Source organism: Dipodomys merriami, unplaced genomic scaffold, assembly GCF_024711535.1.
Source record: "Dipodomys merriami isolate MVZ:Mamm:240054 unplaced genomic scaffold, mDipMer1.0.p SCAF_63, whole genome shotgun sequence".
Lineage (NCBI taxonomy): Eukaryota > Metazoa > Chordata > Mammalia > Rodentia > Heteromyidae > Dipodomys > Dipodomys merriami.
This window is the reverse complement of record NW_027206213.1, coordinates 1758479-1782095: the sequence shown is the minus strand read 5'-3', so window position 1 is coordinate 1782095 and position 23617 is coordinate 1758479. Positions and strand designations below refer to the sequence as shown.

General features: G+C 40.6%; 1 protein-coding gene across 2 annotated transcripts in view; it reads right to left on the bottom strand.

The window, feature by feature from the left end:
• Ppp3r1 (protein phosphatase 3 regulatory subunit B, alpha) overlaps nt 1–23392 on the bottom strand; it is a 46286-nt gene extending 22894 nt beyond the window's left edge. The window contains exon 1 of one of the 2 annotated variants that reach the window (XM_070004499.1): nt 23242–23392. In XM_070004499.1, the coding sequence (XP_069860600.1) occupies nt 23242–23262 (21 nt within the window). In that variant the 5' untranslated portion in view covers nt 23263–23392. Of the gene's footprint in view, nt 1–19350; nt 19731–23241 lie in introns of those variants that run through there. The other variant, XM_070004500.1, reaches the window with a different exon arrangement.
• Nucleotides 23393–23617: the final 225 nt, after the last annotated feature.

Genomic DNA, 23617 nt, shown 5'->3' with positions numbered 1-23617 from the left:
AACACATCTAAACTCCATCCAATTGTTTCCTATATTAGGATATTATGTGAAATATCTGAAACAAAATGTTTTTTTAGGAAAACTACAGCTCAAGACCAGTATCTGTATTTCACAGTTTTTAAGTACTGAGCCCAAGGAAGTTTTTTTTTTTTTAAAAAAAAAAACAAAGGTAAAGGATCACACCATTTGTTTAACAGTGGAACCAAGTGGATTGGCAGTTCTAAATTTCAGTGAAAATTCCAAGTATAACAGAGAATCATAAACATCTCTAAAATGGTCTCTGGATCTTAAGGTATATTGAAAGTTCGGTGGTAAATTGAGAACCAAGTATTCTATATTGCATTGTCTAATCTGAACCCTGCCTAACAAAATATTAAGCATATAGTAGGATCAACAATGAAGTATTTGTTTGTATTTGTATACTGTCGTAAGAAGCTAATGAAATCAATTCGAAGGGGGAAAGTTTAGTATAGTATGGCTGGTTTTCTTTTTAAGCATTTCAATCAATAGCTGAGTGTGATGTTGCATGCCTATCATCTCAGCTACTCCGAAGGCTAATATCAAAACAACAAAAAAGTTTGCAACAGCCCATCTCAACAACAACAAAAATAGCTATCATCTCCGTTACAGTGAGAAGTCCAAAGAGGATAATCACAGACCAAGCCAGCCTGGGCAAAAAGCAAGACCCTGTCTCAAAAATTATCTGAGCAAAAAAGAATGGGGGTGGGGGAGGTAGACTGGGGAGGGGAGATGCCTCTCAAGTGGTAGAGTACCTGCCTAGCAAGCAAATTCCCTGAATTCAAACCGCAGTACAGCCAGGACAGAAAAAATAATTACAGATAGGCTAAAACTAAAAGGACAGAAAAAAACAGCTTACAAACACTAATCAAAAGAAAAATATCATGATTATATTCAACTATGAAAAGGTCATTATCAAGGAATACTACCAGAAATAAAGAACGCTGTTACATAATGTTTAAAAGATAGAGTTCAAAAATATACAAACTACAAATTCCTGCAGAAAAGCAGAACGAATACAGAGCTACGGAGCTCACTTGATGAGGCCAGCATTGTCTTAATACCAAAATCAGACAATGACATTTACAAAAGAGAAAACTATATTTTAATCTCTTTTCATTACCGTGCATGTGAAAATCTTTGCACATGAATCAAGGAAATTTTCAAAATTATATAAATGTCATAACAAATTGATAATTACTACAGCAATGCAAAGTGGTTTATTTAACATCCAAAACTAGGATGATTCCCAACAATAATAAGTAAAAAAGCAGTCATCTCAACACATTAAATAAAAGCATTAGGCTAATTCCAAACTAATTCATAATAGAATACTCATAAAATTAAGGCTTTTCTTCAGTCTCTAAAAGGGTATCTAAAACTTCTTTAAATAAGATATCTATTCAGAAACAAGGATACCTATACCAGTACAATAACGCAAGAAAAAATAAACAATCAAAGAGTAAGATAAACTGCCTTTATCTGCAGATAATATAATTATATGTGTTCATAAGTTCTAAGCAAAAGGCGGTCAGAATAAATGATTAAGAGAGATGGCAGGATAAAGCATATATACAAAAATCAGATGTACTCTCACGTTCTGGGTATTACAAAATGAAATTAAGAAAATACTTCCTCCTATAAAATCATCAAAAATACAAAATATTTAGAAATAAAGTCAAACTGTGTGCAGAATGGACATAGTTCAGAAATATTAAACATGATCTTTAAGAGAGAGAGAACAATGCTGCTGGGCATTGGTGGCTCATGTCTATAATCCTAGCTACTCAGGAGGCTGCAATCCCAGGACCACAGTTCAAAGTCAACCTGCATGGGAAAGTCTCTCAGTCTTTATTCAAATTAACCAGCAAAAAACCAGAAATGGAGGTATTGCTCAAGTGGTAGAGCACCAGCCATGAATGGAAAAAAAAAACACTAAAAACATCAGAATATTTTATAGGAATCTAAAATTAACATGAAAATACAAAGGACCTATACTGTTAAATAAAGAAAAATAACAATGGAGACAGACTCTAAGCATCTGACAAAATTATAAAGTTCTGGTCATAGATATCAAATAGACACAAACTAAGGGAGCACAAGATTTTCAAGACAGGTGCCCAAGACATCCAGTGAGGAAACATTTTTGCAATGAATGGTATCAGAATAAGGGGATTATCTGTATGTGAAAAAGAAAAAAGTTAAAGAGAAAGCCATTTCACAAAAAGTATAGAAACAGAGGCTGGAAAGGTGGCTCAGTGGTAGAGCACTTGCCTTGCATGCATGAGGCCCTGGGTTCAATTCCTCAGCACCACACAAGAAAAAAGCCGGAAGTGGTGCTGTTGCTCAAGTGGTAGAGTGCTAGCCTTGAGCTGAAGAGCTGAGGGACAGCACCCAGGCCCAGAGTTCAGGCCCCATGACTGGACCCAAAAAAAAAAAAAAAAAAAGTATAGAAACAGCAAATGAGCATGTGAAAACATTTTTAACACTGGACACTAGAGAAAGACAAATTAAAACCACAATGACATACTACTATATATGCAACTAGTATAATACAACTAAAATTTACAAAACGGACATACCAAGCATTACCAAGATGTATTTTTTTAATTTAATTTAATTTAATTTGTGAACATACTGTACAGGGGGGTTACAATTACATGGGCAGGATAATGCGTACATTTCTTACCAAGCATTGCAGCCTCCTCCTTTGTTTACCTTTCACATCCCTTCCAGCCTCCCCCCTCCCCCCCAATCCCAATCCTTCTCCTTCCCCCCCATTCCCCCCCACGCCCCGCACCGACGTTGTAAAGCTCGTTTTGGACTTGACAACTTGTACTTCTCATTGTTGCAACAGGTCCACCTGTATCCTTAAACAACTGGTTTTTCCCCATCTCCTCCACAAGTTATACTGACATCAAATATAGTGAAAGCAGGGGTTATACTGTGGGGGAGGGACATACAAAGCAACAAAAAGATAATCTTATAAATGCGTTAGAAACACATGCATGAAAGAAAAAAACATTAAAATACATATCTAAGGGCTCATTTTCCTGACATCACATTATCTGACCTTTTCCACTGGACTCATACATATACTAGATATTGCTAATAAGGGAAACCATGGGACCTATGTTTCTTTGGTCCTGGCTTACTTCACTTAATATAATTTTTTCCAAGTTTTTCCATTTCCTAACAAATGGGGCAATGTCATTCTTTCTGATGGAGGCATAGAATTCCATTGTGTATATATACCACATTTTCTTGATCCACAAGATGTATTTTTTTTAATGGACATGTGGTGGCAGAATTCTTAAATGGCCTTTCAAAATTCCATTCATGATTACATTCATTTTCTTCCACTTATTAATATACTCATGTTAAGTATCACTGGAAAAATACTTTATACATAGAAAATTTCCCCAATCAGTTGACTTTAGGACACGATCGATTATCCATGTGGGCCAGATCTATTTGTAAAGTACTCTAAAATCAGAGTTTTCTCTGACTTGTCTAAGAAGTCAAGATTCACAGAATGAGCGGAATTTAACACAAGGAAGATGGAGAGGCTGGTTGGTATTGAATGTAGGCAGCTTAAAGAGTTTAGCAAGCAAGGAGCTGACTTCTGCCAAAACCCTGAAACAACTGGGACTGGGACACATACTCTCAGAACTTCCAAAGCAGACCAGTCAGGTAGCACCTAGACTTTAGCCTTGTAATACCCGAAGAGAACCAAGTTGTGCCATAGTGAACTTCTGATCTATGTAACTATGGAAAAGATGCTGTCTTAAGTAGCTAAGAATGGTTTTAAATCACTAAGTATTTGTTACATAGCAACAGGAAGCTAATATCCAGAAATACAGTATATGTGGCTAAAAGAAAAATATGTCATGGCAAATAGTAAAGATATGGATCAAGTGGATCTTTATACACTGCTAGTAAGAACTAAAATTTTACTCTTACTTTAGAAAACCAATGGGTAGATTTTTCATTTATCAAATGAATTTTTGATCGACTTAATGATCAAAACAAATATACAAAAGTGTTCACAAATATCCCCATAAGCTTTATTCTTGTTAGTCCAATCTGGAAACGACCTAAATGGATCAGATCAATGGATAAACAAAATAAACTTCTTGGAACAAAAACAATACAAGCACTATTCAGTACTGCATCAGTAAAGACTGCTGATGCCTATAACTTAAATCTAAAAAGCAATATGCTAAGTGAGAAGTGAGACAGAAAACACATGCTGCATGATTCAATCTATAATGTTAGAAAAGACGTACTATAGTGTTTAAAACTTCAGAGGATGCTGTGGGGGCGGGGGTGAATGCAAACCTTTAGGGTGACAAGACAGACATATTCTACATCCCGTCTGTTGTAGTGCTTCCAAAATTATAGATCTAAAGGTGATATTTGTCATGATACATTGTATTCACAAAATGGTATGCTGCATTGTAACATTTTTATAGTAACTATGTAAAGGTAATATATACTATTTTAAAACTACACATACATCAAAACACTTAAACAGCACACTTAAAACTGGTTAAGGTTATTGTATATACCTCAAAAAAACTGATTTTTGAAAGCCAATTACCTCAGTCCCCAGTATAATGGAAGTGCTTAACACAATTAAGTCTCTAGTTAAACAATCTCATTATTTTAGATAATAACCAAAATAATTTCCTATGAATCTATTCAAAATTCAAAAACTACAGTTTTGTCTTTATAAGGCACATGCGAATTTGAATACAGCAAATAACATTTTCCTGATGAAACCCAAAATTTTAAAGCAAATTTGACATTCACAATTTTTTCATCCCTTCATTACCTTCCCAGACCTTAAGCGCCACCTTAGCACTTGTCTTATTAGGTTATGATATGCCTTGTTGGATTTAAGAATGTCCTGTATTTGAGGTTTAATTTTAGAACATGGTTTAAAAAAATGGTACCTAGCATTTTAAGTAATTTGTAAAGAAATTAATGCATTAGCAAATTCTTAAAAGTTCAGTTACAACTTTAGATTTTTAACCTTTCATAATGAGCATTTATTCAGCATCTGGACCCATTACATACATTTTAATTAAGCAAGCAGTATACCAATGTAATATTTTTAGTTCACACAAGAAGAGCCTATAACCAAATAAGGCAATGTTGTCATCTCTTCAAGTCTACTAGATAAAGATAAATGCCTAAATATCCTCACAGCGTATCTTTTGAAAACAGTCTAAACTTTACAGAATATGTCTATGAAATTTATTTTTCTCCTCTCAAATTTCAACACTTTAAGATCAAAGTAACTGTAACATGAAATAGAGATCCAAAAACTCTTTTCTGCAGTTCTTTGCCAGAATCTTTCTTTAGATAATATTTTCCTAATTACTACTGATTTGATCCTTAAATTAACAATCATAACAGAATTTAAAAGTTTGGAAACACTAAATTACATGAGTTTGAAAGGATATATTAAGAATCAATCTAAATAGCTTTAAATACTGAAAGATGGTTTGCCAGCTTCCCAAGAATTAATGTAAGTATTATAATGAAATAAATTTCTTCTAGAAATCACTAGCCATCTTAATAAATATTTTGTAACACATATTCCTTTTTCCTAGAAATATAATGCAAGGTGTAATTTGGGGAAGAGGAAGTAAAAAGATCAAGACAGAAGCAGGAGATAAAGACCAATGATATTAACAGACCTGTAGGCAAGTCTTTCTAGAAAATAAAGGGTTCAGAAGTAATCAAAGAGTTAATAATTTGTTCATAAGAAATAAAGACTAGCTGAGTGCCAGTAGCTCATGCCTATAATCCTAGCTAGTCAGGCTGGATCTAGAGATCAAGGTTCAAAGCCAGCCCAGGCAGGAAAGTCTGTGAGACTCTGATCTCCAATTAATCACCAAAAAGCCAAAAGTAGAAATGTGGTTCCAATGACAGAGCACTAGCCTTTAGCACAAAAAAAGCTCAGGGAGAGAGAGCACCCAGGCCCTGAGTTCAAGGTTCGGGACAAGGAAAGAAGGAAAGGAAGGGAGGGAGGGAAGAAGCAAGGGAAGGATGGGAGGGGGAGGGGAGAGGGAAAAAGAGAAAAAGGTGAGAAAGAAAGAACAGAGATGGAGAAAGTACAGAAAGAGAAAAAGGGCAAAAGAAAAAATAGAAAAACAAGGAGGGAGAGAGGGAGAAAGGAGAGAAAGAAGGAGGGGAGAGAATGAAAAAGGAAAAAAGAGAGGGAGAGGGAGAAAGAGAGGAAGGGAGGGGGAAGGAGAGGGAGAGGGAGAGGGAAGGGAGAGATACAAACTAGATGACTTCAAGGTGTCCTAGCCAAAATTATTAAACACTAACGAAGATGCCAGATATTAAAATATACACTAAAAAGGTGAGGAGATGAAGGTAGAAAAAAATGAAGACAGAGAAATACACTAAATATCAAGAAACTCTTGCAAGTGTCCTGTTGGTTCAAGAGACCAAACAAATAAAATATGCCTAACTTCCCCATCTTCCCCCCACACACACCTCACCGTGGGGCTTGAACTCTGGGCCTGGGCACTGTCCCTTGAAACTCTTCAGCTCAAGGCTAGTGCTCTACACTTGAGCCACCATTTCCGGCTTTTTCTGCTTATGTGGTGCTGAGGAATAGAACCCAGGGCCTCATGCATGCAAGGCAAGCACTCTAACACTGAGCCACCTTCCCAAACCCATGCGTAACATTTTAATATTTTCTTTCATAGGCCTATGCAACATACAGTGAAGTGTTTTAAAAAAAAGGAAAAAGCAATAGATCTCAGTAGTACAAGTTACTGGCAACATATAACTAACAGGATTTTAGTTACAGCAACAAATTCAGTACTAGTTATTTTGTGGAAAACTTACAAGTTATGGTACTACCACATGGCAGAAATATTAAATAGCATTATTACTATTAACTAGGGACTAGTTTTCCTATAGAAATAAATGCCATATTTGTATTTGTCAAGACTTTGGGAGAAAAACAACACAGAAACTATGGGCTCTGATGGCCCATGACTGTAATCCTAGCTACCTTGACCTGAGTGGTCAAGATTTGAAGCTAGCCTGGGAAGAAAAAGTCCATGAGATTCCATCTCCCACTGTCCAGCAAAAATGCTGGACTGAAGACGTGGCTGAACTGGTAGAGTGCTAGCGGTGAGCAAAAGAAGTTTAAGAGAGGATCTGATAACTGATAATCTGTGTGAGAGAGCTCTAGCACCTGCAAGTCAAACATGACAAAAACTGTCACAGTTACTTATCCTCCAACTCACTGAATCAAACTAGCAGATGCTGAAGACACATAATGTTAATTTTTTTTTTTTTTTGGTCATGGATCTTGAACTCTTGGCCTGTGTGCTGTCCCTAAGCTCTTCAGTTCAAGGCAAGCGCCCTACCACTTGAGTCACAGAGCCACTTCCAGCTTTTTCTGAGTAGTTTATTGGAGATGAGTCTCAGACTTTCCTGCCTGAGCTGGCTTTGAACTGTGATCCTCATATCTCAGCCCCTTGAGTAGCTAGGATTACAGGCATGAGCCACCAGCACCTGACCATGTTACCTCTTAAAAGATTCAATAATGGAGCCTGAAACAATCATAGCTATTGCTCAGTTTCACAGTTAGGATGCGTTTCTATTAAACTACATCCAAACTACTCACTTGTCTTTCTCTACTACTCAGTGTTAAACATGATTTTGTTATTTATCTCATATGCTGTACAAAGTATTAAATTCATTTATTAGTTCTATATTTTTCTTGCATATACCTAGAATTTTTCTATGTGGGCCATGTGTCACCTCTGAATAGTTTTTCTTCCCTTTCCAACCTACATATGCATTTTCTATTTTTTCTTGCCCTACTGCAGTGGTTAGAAGGTCCAGTACTATACTGAAAAGGGGCTTGAAGACAAGATGCCTTTGCTTTGTTACAAATCATGTTTTTGGTGTCACATACAAGAAACTATCCATCACCTATGTTTGCACATTAAGTTTTACTAGAAAAAAGCCATGGTTATTTGTCTATTCTCCATAACTGTTCCAGACTACAATGACAAAGTTGAATCACTACAACAAAATATATAACCAGCAAAGTCTAAAGAAGACTTAGCTTCAATCAATCCCTTGGCAATGAAACATTTTCTTCCTAAACCTAAAACATCTGTCAGTACCTCTTACCCCTAATTTAAAATGAAAAGCTTTCCTTTACTTGAAAGGGCTTTAAGGGAGATTATTAGTTCAAAGGAGAAGCAGAATTTGGTTACAGCAAACTAGTCAGAGAAAATATTTTAATCAGGAAGCTGACCACATGAGGGCACAGCTATATAATCATGAAGGATGAAGTATAATACCAGAAACCAGATACAGTCTTCAACTCTTACAATCCCATCAGTAATCTGTGACCTTTGTTCAGAGTATCAAGTAAAATATTGATGAAGTTGTTTTTAGTACCATAGAGGGAGGCCTAGACACTAGTGAAGGGAGGAAAACTGGGCTATGTTACAATAACCTAACTGCCAGAGTAAGGAATTGGTCTGTTATGAAAAAGCCAGAGAGAATATAATAACACCTGAGGAAAAAGCCTACTATGAGACTTACACAAAAAGTTTTCTATCCAATGTATCAGATACTGAAGAACCTACTTCAGTCAGATATTCATGTCTGATATTGTGTTAGCCCTCTCCTGAAACACAGAAATTTAAAGTATAAACAGGCTTATGACCTCAATGAAAGTGATTAACTACTAACTCTGCCTCTGGGCTTCTCATTTTGTGATATGCAACATTCTTTAAGCAATTTTGTTACTGATAACTAAAATATTAAATACTAAAGTACTAAATAAATTTTCTACTTTGATAATCAGTACAGAGGCTGCATATAAATAAAAACTGATTATGAAACCAAATCTGTCAAAAATGTTTATAAAGCAGGGCACCAGTTGCTCACTCCTGTAATCCTACTCAGGAGGCTGAGATCCAAAATCATGGTTCAAGGCCAAGCTGGGCAGAAAAGTCCAAAAGCATTTCCAATTAACCAGCAAAAAGCCCAGCATGGCTCAAGTGGCAGAGCACTAGCCAAGCAAGTAAGCAAGACAAACAAGTGTAAGGCTTTGAGTCCAAACTTCATTCTGACCAAAAAAAAAAAACAGTTAACTATGAATCTTTACATTATAAACAAGCTTGGTGCCAGTGGTTCACATAGGTAATCCTAGCTACTCAAGCTAGCCTCTGCAGGAAAATCTGTGAGACTATTATCTCCAATCAACAACTAACTAAAAAGCCAAGTAGAGCTGTGGCTCAAGTGGCAGAGTGCCAGTCATGAGTGAAAACGCTAAGGGACAGCACCCAGGACCATAGTTCAAGCCCAATACTGACACCCAGCCAGGGGCTGGGAAGGTGGCTCAGTGGTACAGTGCTAGCCTTGCGTGCATGAGGCAGGCCCTGGGTTTGATTACTCAGCACCACATAAGCAGAAAAAGCCAGAAGTGGTGCTGTAGCTCAAGTGGTAGAGCACTAGCCTTGAGCTGAAGAGCTGAGGGGCAGTGCCAGACCCAGAGTTCAGGCCCCACAACCGACAAAAAACAAACAAAAAACAGCCAGCAAAAATAATTTTATAAAATAACACTTTGCAATTTATCAAGCATCTTAGATAATTACCTAGCCCAATACCACAAGAACACTGAATCAAGCAGGCAGTTTTATATGGCCATTTTATAGTTGGGGGGGGAGGGAATCAGGATATAGAGGTGTTACAATTCTCTACTACAGAACAGCAAATAAAATCCACTGTAAAGCAACATAAATATATATATACATATATATACACATATATATACAGATATATATATATATATATACAATAAGTCTTTCAGCACTGAAATAATTGCTTGAAGTTATACAACTCCATGAGCAAATAACTAAAATCAGGAACAAAATGTCAACATTGCTATATACTGTTCAAAAGTGAGCAAGAGAGAGAGGGGAAGAGGGAAAATCTATCACCTAAAAAGTGTTTACTGAAGTATTTATAGTTTTTCTGTCCATATGACTAACTTAATCTAAGCTGTAGTTTTCTTTGGGGATTGTTTTTTTTCTTTCTTTTTTTTGTCAGTACTGGGATTTGAACGTAGGGCCACCTCATACTTTCCAGGCAGGCATTCTACCACATGAGCCACACTTCCAGTTCAATCTGTGCTCATGTGAGTCTCCATGGATGTTAACTTTTTCATCTTTGTACCTGACAATATGTTTGCAGCATATGAACATTAAATGTTTTGGTTGCTAAATGAAGGCAATCAAAGATTTAGAATTGTAATCTCTCACTTTATCAGTTGTTCCCAGAAGTTCTAGGAGGAATAAACCAGTTCAAACAGAAGTAAACATTCATAAACTTTGAGTTTCCTTTAATGATGAGTTTCCTTTAATTGCTATTTGCAAATAAAAGAATACCCTAACATATAACTCTACTAAGATATGCAAAAAGAACTTGGAGCAAAAAAGGACTTTTATGACTTAATTAAGAGCACTGTCTTTCCGGCAGTTTTAACTGTGCCTAACGTACTTGCACTTTCCAAGCACTATCTACAGGACTTAAAAGACCTCCTGAATCATAGATAGTAAGTAACTTAGCTTCATCACACTCTTGTACTGCATGAAAATAACACACGGGGACTAAATTTATAAAGATGAAAAAATATATCCCTTGTCCTCAAGAAACCAATTGCTTCAGATGAGAAGCAAATAATATACAATAACATGGGATGGATTATGTGAAGATTACTCACATATAGTCATTAACTGGTTGGGAAAGCAGGGAAAGTTTTTACAAAATGTCACTGTCAAAGAATTCTGAAGTTTAACAGAAAAAGGAAAATGACAATTCAGACAGAAAGGTACAAAGGTACTAATAAATGAAGGACAAAGCATTTGAAAAACACCTTGGCTTGGTTAAAGCCTAAGAAATGATTAAGTCAGGAGGGCTCTGCCTTCCTGAATGGATTAACAACACTATTGTGGATAAAGGCTCAGAATAAGAGAGCTGTAAAGAAAGCCTAGAACTTGTTAAAAGATTATTTAAGTGAGCCAGGCGCCAGTGGCTCACGTCTGTAATCCTAGCTACTCAGGAGGCTGAGATCTGAGGATCACAATTCAAAGCCAGCCCATGCAGGAAAGCCCATGAGACTCTTATCTCCAACAAACCACTAGAAAACCGAAAGTGGCACTGTGGCTCACGAGGTAGAGCACTCACTTTGAGCTGAAGAGCGCAGGAACAGTGCCCAAGCCCAGAGTTCAAGTCCCACGACCAACCAAAAAAAAAAGATTATTTAAGTGATCCTTAACAGAATAATAGCAAAAATATAGACAGTAAAGGCTATTCTAATGAGGTCTCAGAAATAAGAAACAAGGTACTAAAAGTCATTTTTATGGTGATACAGTTAAAAAAAATTAATGTCCTAAGACTTCACAAGATGGAGAAGTGAAAAGCAATCAACTAGGATATCTGGGAGAAATGTCTAAGCAAAGCTTGGAATAAGAATGTCTATCCTATGTCTCTCACCAATTTTTTTAAAGCATGTAACTTGATTATTTCATTGGTTCAATGATGATGAAGAAACTCCCTGGGATGATCAGAATGCCTTGAGTCTTCCATCTAACGCAAATGAGATGGATTTTGATTGTTTTTTGTTTTGTTTTGGGTTTTTTGGTTGGTTGTGGGGCTCTTGGTGCCTCAGCTGTCCCTGAGCCTCTTTGTGCTCAAGGCTAGCGCTCTTACCAGCTGAGCCACATCGCCACTTCTGGTTTTTGAGTGGTTAATTGAAGGTAAGTATCTCACAGGTCTTTTCTGCCGGGCTGGCTTTGAATCTTGATCCTCAGATCTCAGCCTCTTGAGTAGCTAAAGATTACAGGTGCCACTGACGCCAGGCTGGATTATGATTTTTAAGTTGATACTAATCAAGTTAAGATCTCAGGAGCTGAAATGTAATGAATGCATTCTGTATGTGAGAAAGACATGAGTTAGGGGGTGGAGGAGAGAATGCTATATAGTCTGAATGCCCCTTCAAAAGTTCATGTGTAAAACTTAACCCCAAAATTCAAATGTGATGACAGCTGGAGGTAGAGCCTTCTGGAGGTGAGAGAGGTAGGTGAAGCTAAAGTGGAGCCACCCATTATGGAACTGATGGCTTTACATACACAGAGACCTAAGCTTGTGTACTTCTGCCCTCTCGATTGCTTGATTCTTCCACCATGCTGTCACAGCAAGAGCTTCTTACATGGCCCTTTGAAATAGGACTTTTCACAGCTGTCACAAATAACCTTTTCGTTATAAAATTACCCAGTGTCAGCTATTCATCACAGCAGCAGAAAACAGACTAAAAGTAATCATAGGCCACTTGTAGCCATTGAATTTACAGCTTTTGTGACAGAAAACATAGGTATGTGTTTTAATTTTAATTAAAATTTTAGATAGGCATATGTAGTTTAATGAGTATTAAATTAGACACCATAAAACTGTAGTGGATTGAAAGTTAAGAACATGAGCTAATAGCAAAAACTCAAAAAGTCAAAATGAATAGCTTTGTTCATAAATTTGAGAATTACTGAGTTAAAAACACAAAATTCTGTTAGAAAAAGTTATACTATAAACATACATAAGATCACAATTTCTCCCATTATCCACTATCACTTACTTTTCCTAAAATTCTAATCTTTATTAGAGATTGACTTATTTTGCTAGAAGATACCAGCTTATTGAATGCCTAAAACAGGTGGTCACTGTGACATAGCACTCAGGAAGACATGAAAGAAAACGATCCCTGAAAATAAACAGATTAAGAAAAAAAGTGCAAACAGCTGCCAAGGGTAAAAATTTGATTCTTTTTATGCTGCTATGTTTTGTCCTGTTGTAAATGGATCTTAAAATACCTACTTAACTCTAACAAATAAAAAGTGAATACTCATAGTATTTACAAAAAAGCAACAGCCAAATCATCAATCAATTTAGTACTGGTTCTAGTAAAACTAGTCAAAGTGACATCTCACCTACAGAGGTCTGAGGATCGCAGTCCAAAGCCAGATGAGGCAGGAAAGTCTGAGAGACTCTTAGCTCCAATTGACCGCCAAAAAGTCAGAAGTAGAGACATGGCTCAAGTGGTAGAGTTTTAGCCTTGAGCCAAAAAGCTCAAAGACAGTGCCCAGGCCCAAAGTACAAGCCCCAGGTACATACACAGGGATAACCAACTGTCAATAATTCCACCCTTTTCCTCTGAAGAGATTTAAAAGACAGTCTCTTCCTCCACTTCCTGGCTTATTCATTTGATCCCAAAATAAATCCTTCCTCAAGCCTAAATTCTCTGGCTTTTATCCTCTATTTAAAGTGTGAAAGGGCAAGCAACACTCAAGTGTCTGGCCACACATTTATTATTTATTAAACACAATAAATCCTGAACTTCCTCACCACCATCACATCAAACTATTATTGCCTAAGTCACCAGAACTCAAAAGACACTTTCAAATTGTTCCTCATTGATTTCAGCAGTATCTATTATTCACCAACTCTCCTTCTTGCTTAAAACTCAATTCAATCTCACATCACTGCTAATTTTCCAACTGTCTTTCTGATTATTTATGCTCAACAACCCTATCTGTTCATCAACTTCTACTGGCTTTTTTAAAAGATGTATGTGTATACACAAGCACACACATGCACACACACACAAGCAGGCATGCAAATACATGCACCCAGCTGGGGCTTGAACTCAGGGCATGGGTACTGTCCCTTGAGTTTTTGTGATCAAGGCTAGCACTCTACCACTTTGAGCCACAGCATCCTTTTTAGTTTAGTGGTAGCTGGACTTTCCTGCCTTGGCTTTGAACCATGATCCTCAGATCTCAGCCTCCTGAGTATCTAGGATTACAGGTGTGAGCCACTGGTACCTGGCTTCTACCTGCTTCTTACATGAAGTATTTTATAAAGTTCACCTCTTTGTTTCTATTATACTCTTTCTATATAAAACTGCATTTGGCCAGGTGCTGGTGGCTCACAGCTACTTGAAAATTTAAAGTCAGTCAGGGGGGGAAAAAAGTCTATGACTACAAGAAATCAGCAAATTGCTGGGCTGGAGGTATAGCTCACTGGTAGAGTAAGCAAGAAAGCTGTGCAAGAGCACAAGGCTCTGAGTTCAAGCCCTGGTAGACACACACACAAAGATTACATCCAGTTACATGGCTCCAAACACTTCCTAGTATAAATATACAGATATTCTCAAATCTTTCATCTAAGCTCCTATTTCTCTTCTGAACAAAGATCTGTTGACCACAAACCTTTACATAACTTTTATAAGTCAGTAGGTCCCAAAGAGAAGCCTTTCGTCATTTCTCCTTATCTTCTTCTCTTTTATTTCCTGGGAGAATGTGCATTTCTACCAAAGGCCCAGCGCTGACATTGCTAGTCCAGAATCCACATTTTGAAAATCACTGCTGAATGTATGTGCCTCTTTCAACCTCCAACCTATGAAGTTCCTTCTGCTATGTTCTAAGGCTATAACATTTTGCAGCAGACACTGTTAATATTTCATAGCACTCTAGCCTATAGAAATTACATATTATCAAATTGGAAATGAAACTGATCATCTGGCCAAACTCAAATTTCTTAAGGACAAATATATGTGAACACCAAGTAGATGTTCACAAACATTTCCTTGAATGAATAGCATTATCACCATTCAGTTACTAACGCCGTATACCAAAGCAAGATTTGCTCCTTCTATTTCCCAGCAGTTATCCAGTCTTCTCTTGTGCCTCCAAATATCCAGTCTATCCTATCCATCTGTGCAGTTACCATATTTTTCCGGGTCCTTATTTCTCATATGAATTACTGTAATTATTTATTAGCAGATTAGGCAAAATCACCTAACACAAAGCATACTTTACTTTTTTGTCAGTTGTTGAGCTTGAACTCAGGGCCTGGGTGCTCTCCTTGAGCTCTTTTGTTCAAAGCTATCGCTCCAGCACTTTGGTTTTTGAGTGATTAACTGGAGATGAGTCTCAAAGGGAATTTTCTGCCCAGGCTGGCTTTGAACCATGATCCTCAGATCTCAGCCTCCAGAGCAGTCAGGATTACAACAAAGCCTACTTTATAAGTGTTGTATATCTCATGTAATTCACTGAATACCACACTAAAATAATGCTCATCATTAACATACGGTTATGTATGTTAAAGTACAACTTCTACTGAATACTTTTAGCACTTTCACACTCCTGTAAAGCTGAGAAATCCTAAGTAGAGCCATCTTTATGCTCTGTCTGTACTTTATAGTTTTCTGAATGGATTGCACAGCTCATGCCTCTATGTCTTTGAATACTAGGTCCCTATGTGGAGTGTTAAATACTCATCCTTTTAAGACCCAGGCCCCATTTCTTTCAGGAGGCTTTCTGTGATTACGCTTCCCTCTTGTATGCTCTTCCATCATCCCAGGTTAGTTTGTTAATAGCACATACTATGCTGCATAATTTGTCTTCTTTACTCCACTTCACTAAGTTGCTTAGAGATAACAGTCAAATCTTGTTTATGTAACTAGTGCTAAACAGATTAATAAACACATTCCTTAATATTCTCTAAACCGTGGCTCTCAAAATGTAGTATACATCACAATCACCTGGGAGACCTATAAAACCTAGACTGCTTAGCTCCTTTCAAGAGTTTCGGATTCAGTTGTTCTAGGGTGGGGCTGACAAGTTTCCAGATGATACTGAAGCTGCCAACCAAAATACATTTTGAAAATCAATAATCAAAATGTACGCTGTCTCTTCCTATGTTCAGGATTTACAACATCTTCTAGATACAACTCTCCCCCCCCTACAATCCTATCAATCCTTTTGGACCCAACACAACGTTCACTCCTTCATAGAAAAATGCAACACATCTTGCTTTTTTTTTATACTACTCATCACAACTTATTTCAAAACTACAGCATTAGTCTTATGTTCTCTACTTAAGTGATGACAAAACTTTAATTACTGTAATATCTTCTGAAGAAAGAACACAGTAACAATAGAAATGATATGATGCTGATATAAATGAATCTCCAGTTGCTTGTCGTGACACTGTGCCCAGGGTCTGAGGTGCTTGGTGCTTAATCTTCCTTACCCAACCTTACTTCCTCATACTACCTATCTATGATAGATATCTGATTCTTCTTCCACATTTATCTGTTCCTTTCATTGCTGATTGACTGCTAGACAGCTTCATCTTGTTTGTACCATGCCATTTTATTTTTCTCATCCTCTATGGAATAAAACAAGGGAAGAAACCTGTCTTCTCATGACTGATAGGAATTTTAATTTGCCCAAAGAGAAGTTGCCTGTTTAAAATTACATATATATTTATATCATAGTAATAACTTCAAGTTGTATCAATACCTATCAGAAAAGAATATTTTAGGGACTCAAATCTTACAAGGCCTTTTATCTTCTCCTTATCTGAATTAATCAGCAATTGCAGTAATCCATACTATAAAATCTGCTGACAAACCCAGGCACAGGTCACACCAGTAACCCTACCTACTCAGGAGGCTGAGATTTGAGGACTATGGTTCAAAGCCAGCCCAGGCAGGAAAGTCCATGATTCTCCAATAAACTACCAAAAAGTCAGAAGTGTAGTTGTGGCTCACATGGTAGAGTGCTAGCCCTCAGCAAAAGCAACTCAAGTTCAGTGCCCAAGCCCTGAATTGAAGCTCCACAACACACGCATGAGCAGGCATGCACACATGAGTAGGCATGCACACACATGTACATGCACGTACACACAACTGTTGGAAAAGTAACTATGTTCATAATAATCAGGAGTTAGAGATTTCTCATACAAGGTAAAAAAAATTTTCAGAAATTTAATTAAGAAAATTAATTACTCCAATATGGTGTATTTCGGTAAATATACCACATGGCAAAATTGAGTTATAGGTAAGGTCTTGAAACTTATAAACAAATGCTGTATTCAACAAACCCAAATAACACTAAAATTGGTGAATCCATGTGAACTAAGGGGAATCAATATGAATTATGTCAGTCTTGAAATGTTCCTGGGGAGATTGAAAAGTTTTAACCAAAAGTGAATTCGAAAACCTAAAAGGAACTTGGAAAGAGCTAAGAATAATGAGATGGAAAAAAGCACTATCATACGTAATTTTGAAATGTTTTAAAAGATTAGGAAACAGTGAGTACTATGAGGATTAAAAAGGGGGGGCTGGGATACAGCACAGTAGTAAAATGCAACTTGAGGAATCTTAGCTAGGGATTGGAACCTCAGTTCAAACAATCCCCAGGTGCAAAACTGTAAATAAAAACATTCACTCCAGGGGCTGGGAAGGTGGCTCAGTGGTAGAGCGCTTGCCTTGCATGCCTGAGGCCCTGGGTTCGATTCCTCAGCACCACATAAGCAAAAACAAAAAAGCCAGAAGTGGCACTGTGGCTCAAGTGGTAGAGCCCTAGCCTTGAGCTGAAGAGCTGAGGGACTGCGCCCAGGCCCAGAGTTCAGGCCCCACGACCAGACCCCCCCCCCAAAAAAAAAAACAAAAAACAAAAAAATTCACTCCAATGGACTAAAATTTTGAAAATATTGAATTTTAATTTACGTAGAATACACATGTAAGAAGTTCTATTAAAGTACTTAAAGTACAATTCTTAACTTCAAAAGACAACACCAACGAAATCCTTGTATGATGAATGGTCTTCCCTAAGTGTTTTCTGTAATAGTAAGGAAAAGTCTAACTTTTGGGACTTTGGAAAGCGAAAGTTGTCTCTGAAATGCTTCCCAAATTAGCAAGGAAAAACTTCCTCTACATGTCAAAATCATGAATCATTTATTCCATCTGCTCCTAATCTGGATCTTAAGCATGCCAATAAGCACACTTAACCTAAATTGTAAATACACACTGACTTATTTGACTATTCACTTTTTCACTAACCATCATCACCAAATTGATTTTCCATTTCTCTTGACTAGTCCACCACTATAGTTAAATTCTATATGCATAGTCTTCTACGTAGAATACCATATAAAGGTGCAAGCAATCTAAACATCTTTTAGACTGTTCAAAACTTAAAAAGTAACAACAATCCTATCTCATTCTGACACACATAGAACAGCAGTGTGATTTTTGTTTTTTTCTGCTATGTATACATTTGTTGATTGCAAAGAGAAAGGAAGCTCCAAAGGCTAACCAGAGCCAGAGAACCGGTAAGGTAACAGGCTAAAAGGGCGTCGTTGATTTCTTGGCTTCAGTGACAGGCTAGAGACACACCCCTAGCGTCGGTCTGAAACACTACAGCAGTGAATTCTACCTAGGGATTAATGTGAGGGTAAGGAAAGACAAATTTAAATCGCCATGATTCAAAAACAACCACCCCCAAGAGAGACACCACGAAGGTAACAAAGAAAGTGAAAAATCCAGGGCAGCAGGCAAACATTCAAAACGCAAGTCTCTCCCTATTCCTCCCAGGCCAAGCCGGCCTACGTTTTGTTTTTGTTTCTGTTTCTGTTGTTGTTGTTGTTTTAATGGATCTAGCTATACCTGGGTCCTTTCCGGTTCACCAGCGCAGAGAGAAAGAAAAGGAGCAGCTCAAGAAACCCCCTCAGGTTGCGAAGCAGCAGGAAATACAGGCTAAACGGGGAGAGGGGAAGTAGAGGGGCCGGATCCCGGTGCCAAGATGCACTGCTAGAGAACGCGCAGTTGAGTGGGAGAACGCAGCTCGGGAGCAAAAGTGGGTCTTACATAAAGCGCCATTTGCCACCCGTTATCATTTCCATAGCATTTCGGAAGACTCTCCAACTTGCGAGAGAGTCGGGGGTGGGGTAGGGGAGATAGAAAGACTGGAGGGGGGGGGACGCCGCGTGGTGGAGGAGGAGGGTCCAGAGACAAGTACGGCGGGGCACCGCGGGGACGGTGCCCGGCTGGCGGCCGTCCGGGGGAGGGGACCCCGGGGGATCGCGCAGAGGCGGAATCCCGGCGGGCGCGGCGGAGGGGCGCCCCGGAGGTCCGGGGGCGGGAGCAGCCCCCCCCCGCGCCGCAGCCCCGGGAGGGCCGCGGTCCTGTCAGGCAGCCGGCCCACCGCCCCCGCCCGCCGCCGACGCGCCCCGGAGCCGCCGCCGGCTCACCCGCAGCCCGCCGTCGCGCCGGCCGGGCCCGGGGTCTCTGGAATTTTCCACCGGGGAAGGGAAGGAGGCGGGAGGCTATCCGGGGGTGGGGGGCGTCGGGGTCGGCCCCGATCCCGGAGGCCGAGGCGGGGACGCTGGGGGGGGGGCAGGGGCCATGCACCCGGGAAGTGGCGGTCTCACCATTTTGCTTGGCGGGTCGGCGGCTCGCGGGCGCGGCGAGGGTCGGCGGTGACGGGCTCCGCGGGACGCGGCTCTGGCGGCGGCCCGGCGACGGCCCTCGGGACGCCCGGGCAGGGGGTGCGGGCTGGGGGAGGGGAGGCGGCGCCGCGGGGCCCGCGCCGGCCGGGGATCGGGGCGCGCGAGGGAGCGGGCAGGGCGGAGGGAACGGAATTGAGGTCGAGATGCGGAGCGCGGAGCGGGCGGAGAGGCGGAGAGCCGGGGCCGAGGGGGTCGAGAGGGCCGGGCGACTCGGGGGCTGCAGCCTCGCGCTCGCGCCGGAGCCGTGACGGACTCACTGCGGCGGCTCTCGCTGACCCGCAACCTCAAGGCACGAAACCGGGGGAGGGAGGCAGAGGGAGGGGAGAGCGGAGCGCGGCGCAGCGCGGCGGCGCGCAGGGCGGAGGGCGGGGGCGCGGGCCGGCAGCGGGGGCGGGGCTTCCGCGAGCGCCGCACATCCGGGAACCCGCGCGCCTGCTCCTCGGCGGCCGCGGCGGCGCTCTGGCGAGCTGTGGTTGGGGAGAGCGCGGAGCGCGCGGACCACGTTCGCCCTTCCGCCGCCGCCTGTCAGGGGCGAGCGAAATGGGGGGGGGGGGGGGGGAAGAGGGCTGGGGAAGGGAGGCGGGGGCGCGGACGTCGGTGACGCCGCGTTGCGGAGCTCTTCCTGTCACGTGGCTGGAGGCGGGCGGCGGGGAGGGAAGGCCGAGCTGGGAGGAGGAGGAGGAGGAGGAAATGTGAGGGTGCCGGGGCCGGGAGGAAACGCGAGGGGTGCGCCAGCAGCCTGCGAAAGGGGGGAACCTGAGCCCCGGGCGTTGGGAGCGTTGTGGGTGGAGAAAGAGGAACAGATGTGCGGCCTTCAGGTCCCAGCCACCCCCGAGCCTGCGCCCGGTGGACACGACAAACCCCCCCGGGCTAGCACCGCTTCGGCATCGGCGTTCCGCCTGGCGCCCGCCCGGGGAGCGGCTGCGGCCCCCGAGCCGGGGCCTCCCCGGCGCGACCCCCCAGGCTCCCATGGCAGGGTGGGCCGGCGCGGTTGGAAGGGCCACAAGGCAGACTGGCCGCGGGGCCGGGGCGCCAGGCTAGCCCGCCCGCCCGTCCAGCCTCTCGGTCCCCCCCCCCCCCCCCGTCTCAGGGCCGCGGTCGTTTGCGAGACCTTCCCCGGGGCCGACCGTCCTGTGGTCCCTTGAGTAGGCCGATTGCCTTCCCGCAGAATCCGCCCTCAAAGGAGGCGTGAAGTCCAGAAAAGCGGAAGGGGGAAAGTTAGGTGTGAGACCGAAAGAGAAAGTGGGTAGGAGAGGTGTGCTGGCAGCGTCGCTTGGCCAGAATAATCAGTGCTTTCCTCTAGAAAACGCGCTCGTGTGTGAGAGAGAGAATGAGAAACTCCTGGTGGGTAAATCCCCGGTAACTGCGCGGCGGAGTCGCTCCGGGCAGCCCGCGCTGGCTCGGCACATCCTCGGATTCTCCCCTCCCCGGCCCCTTCATGGTTCTGGGTCAGGATGCCTGAGGAACACAAACCAGCTGTGTCACACAGGGACTGTACCAACCCCGGAAAGGCCTGGAGTGACTCCGTCCTATCTGGGTTTTTATCTGGTTTTATCATCTGGGTTACTTGATTTAGATAGAGTATGACTTAGTGTTCTGAAGAACAGTAAGGTAAAAATCCCTAAGCCAAATGTGTGCCATGTTTTTTTTCTAGATAGGTTGTTAATTTTTATCAAAGTTAAGACTTACTGTTTCAGTGCTGAGTTAAAAATTCCTCTTTCAATGCCACGTCTCAGAGGTAATCACTTATTACCTTTGTCCTTTGGACATTTTCAATAAATACCAAATTATTTTGTTTTTAAAAAGGGGGAATTTTGAGCTATGTGTAGTAACGCATAATTTTGTTGTATTTGAAGCAATTAGATTGCAGTCATCCAAAAAAATATCTATTGTGAGCCTACGCCAGAAATTAGAGAGTTGAGAATTGGGAAAAGTTAGCTAGTCTCTGCCAACATAATGCCAATCTATTTTGCTCCTACTTGCCTGGAAAGCTCCCAGAGTTCACTACATATATTCCCTTGGCCTTGAGTATATACCATGAAATATGGCCGTATAGCAAATAGTATTTCTGAAGGTAAAGCTATTTTGAATCCAGTGAGACATAAACCCCAAATGTACATTTAGTACCCAAGCTATTCTCCCTAAGGCTGAAAATGAAAGTAAGTCATTCTCCTTTTTACTCTTCATTAAATTCTAGTGTGAAGCTAAGTATGAGAAAGAACAGGTACAATTGGTCCAACTTAAAAAGCAAACATTTTTAAATAACAGATGAATAAACAAGCAATGGGCATGCCTTTGCAGGTGTTTTTCCTAGAAAAGATAGTAACCAAAAGTAATTATCAGCAAGTAGGCTGTTAGGCATTTTGAAGGGAGAGATTCTTCAAAGAGATTTTTTACCAGAGTGGTAACAGGAATACATGAGGAGTAAAGGAAAGGTGAATATGAAAGACATGAAGAAAAGTGGACTGTGGAGCCTAGTGTATATGAGGAGCAAAGAGCAAAAGATGACCAGCCTGAGTTTGGATAATTGAAACAATGATCCATAAACAGAAGTCAGTCAAAATCTGGTTTTTGATAGAGAAGAGATGAGTTTGGATTTAAATTTGCAAGGTTTTAAGCCAGAACTCTTAATTCCTTGGTAGCATGGGTGTTTGGCATGAAGCACTGGGTTCAATCTTCAGCCACCCAAAAATACTAAAATTAAAATTTCAGGGGCTGGGAAGGTGGCTTGGTGGTAGAGTGCTTGCCTTGCATGTGTGAGCCCTTGGAATTGGTTCCTCAGCACCACATAAGCAGAAAAAGCCAGAAGTGGTACTGTGGCTCGAATGGTAGAGTGCTAGCCTTGAGCTGAAGAGCTGAGGGACAGTGTGCAGGTCCAAAGTTCGAGACCCATGACCAACAAAAAAATAAATAAAATCAGTCTTTGAGTTGATTATCTCAGAAGAAACATCCAAACAGAAGTTGCATGAAAGTGCAGATGAGAAAAGAATTGAAGTGTCAGAATCCACTTTATATAGAGATTGACACTGAAAATGAAGTCTTCACATTTATCCTTATTTAGTAATAGAGGGAATAAAGACCCTACAGATAGTAATAGTGTCCAAGGAAAAAAAATTAAAGGAAACATTTACAAAAAGAATGTTTACAGTCGTGTTTGGCCAGAAGCAACCCCAACCTTCAATGTCTCTATAGTTATCTTTTAAGTTAGAAATAAACAGGACATTTCCATTATTTCTAGGTCTTTGAGATCACAATGATATCTAAAATTCTGCCTTATTCTTAAAAGGGCTGATGATTGTCACTTTCTTATATATAGTATTTAGGTTTACAGAATAAGCAAAGTGTAATTCCTGTTCTTTAAGGTATTTTAGTACACTATTACACCAAAATATTCAATTTTGTTCATAATTATATTTACTGTCAACTAGAAACTAAGTTCGGTTTCATGTTTTTTTCATACTTAGAAAATGCCAGAAAGAAAACAAGCATTAAAACTACTTGACAAAGAGTAGTGCACAGGAATGGAGGGAGGAAGGGTGAGCAAATGCAGTTATTGTATTGAATGTACGTCATGTTTAAAAAAATGAACTATGTAACTTTTGAGTAGGGACAGGAGTGGGAAAATGAAGGAGAACAAAGGAAGGGGTGACATTGTCAAGCACTGTTCTCATATCATAACCTGACTTTTGGATTTGTAACCCTTTATACAACTACTTAATAACAATAAAATTAAGAATACAAAAAGCAAAATAATAAAACCACTTGAAGGTTTCCCCCTTTTTAGCCCAGGTGAGGAATCCCAGGAATACGTACCTTTACCCCATCTAGTGTCATGTTAGAAAATCCCCTTGTGAATGAGTGGGACCTTAGGTGACTTTCAGAGTAGGTTATCTTCCTTCCAAGGTTTTTTTTTTTTTTTGAACAAGTGTCAAGCAGAAATGAGTGCTATCCTCTAGCTTCTTGGTATAGTTGAAGAAGAGTTCCCTGACATCTGAAAGGGCAGAGCAAGTGGTTGGTCTTTTCTTGCTAAGCAGCAAGTTTGCAGTAAGGATTCTGAATTCCATTCTAGAAACTCATTTCTCCATGGAAACCTTTTCACAAAGAATCTTATAAACAATAGCTATTCTACAAAAGCCTACTTAAATTATTATGTAGCCAAAATTTTATATTTTTGCTATTGGAAACGTGC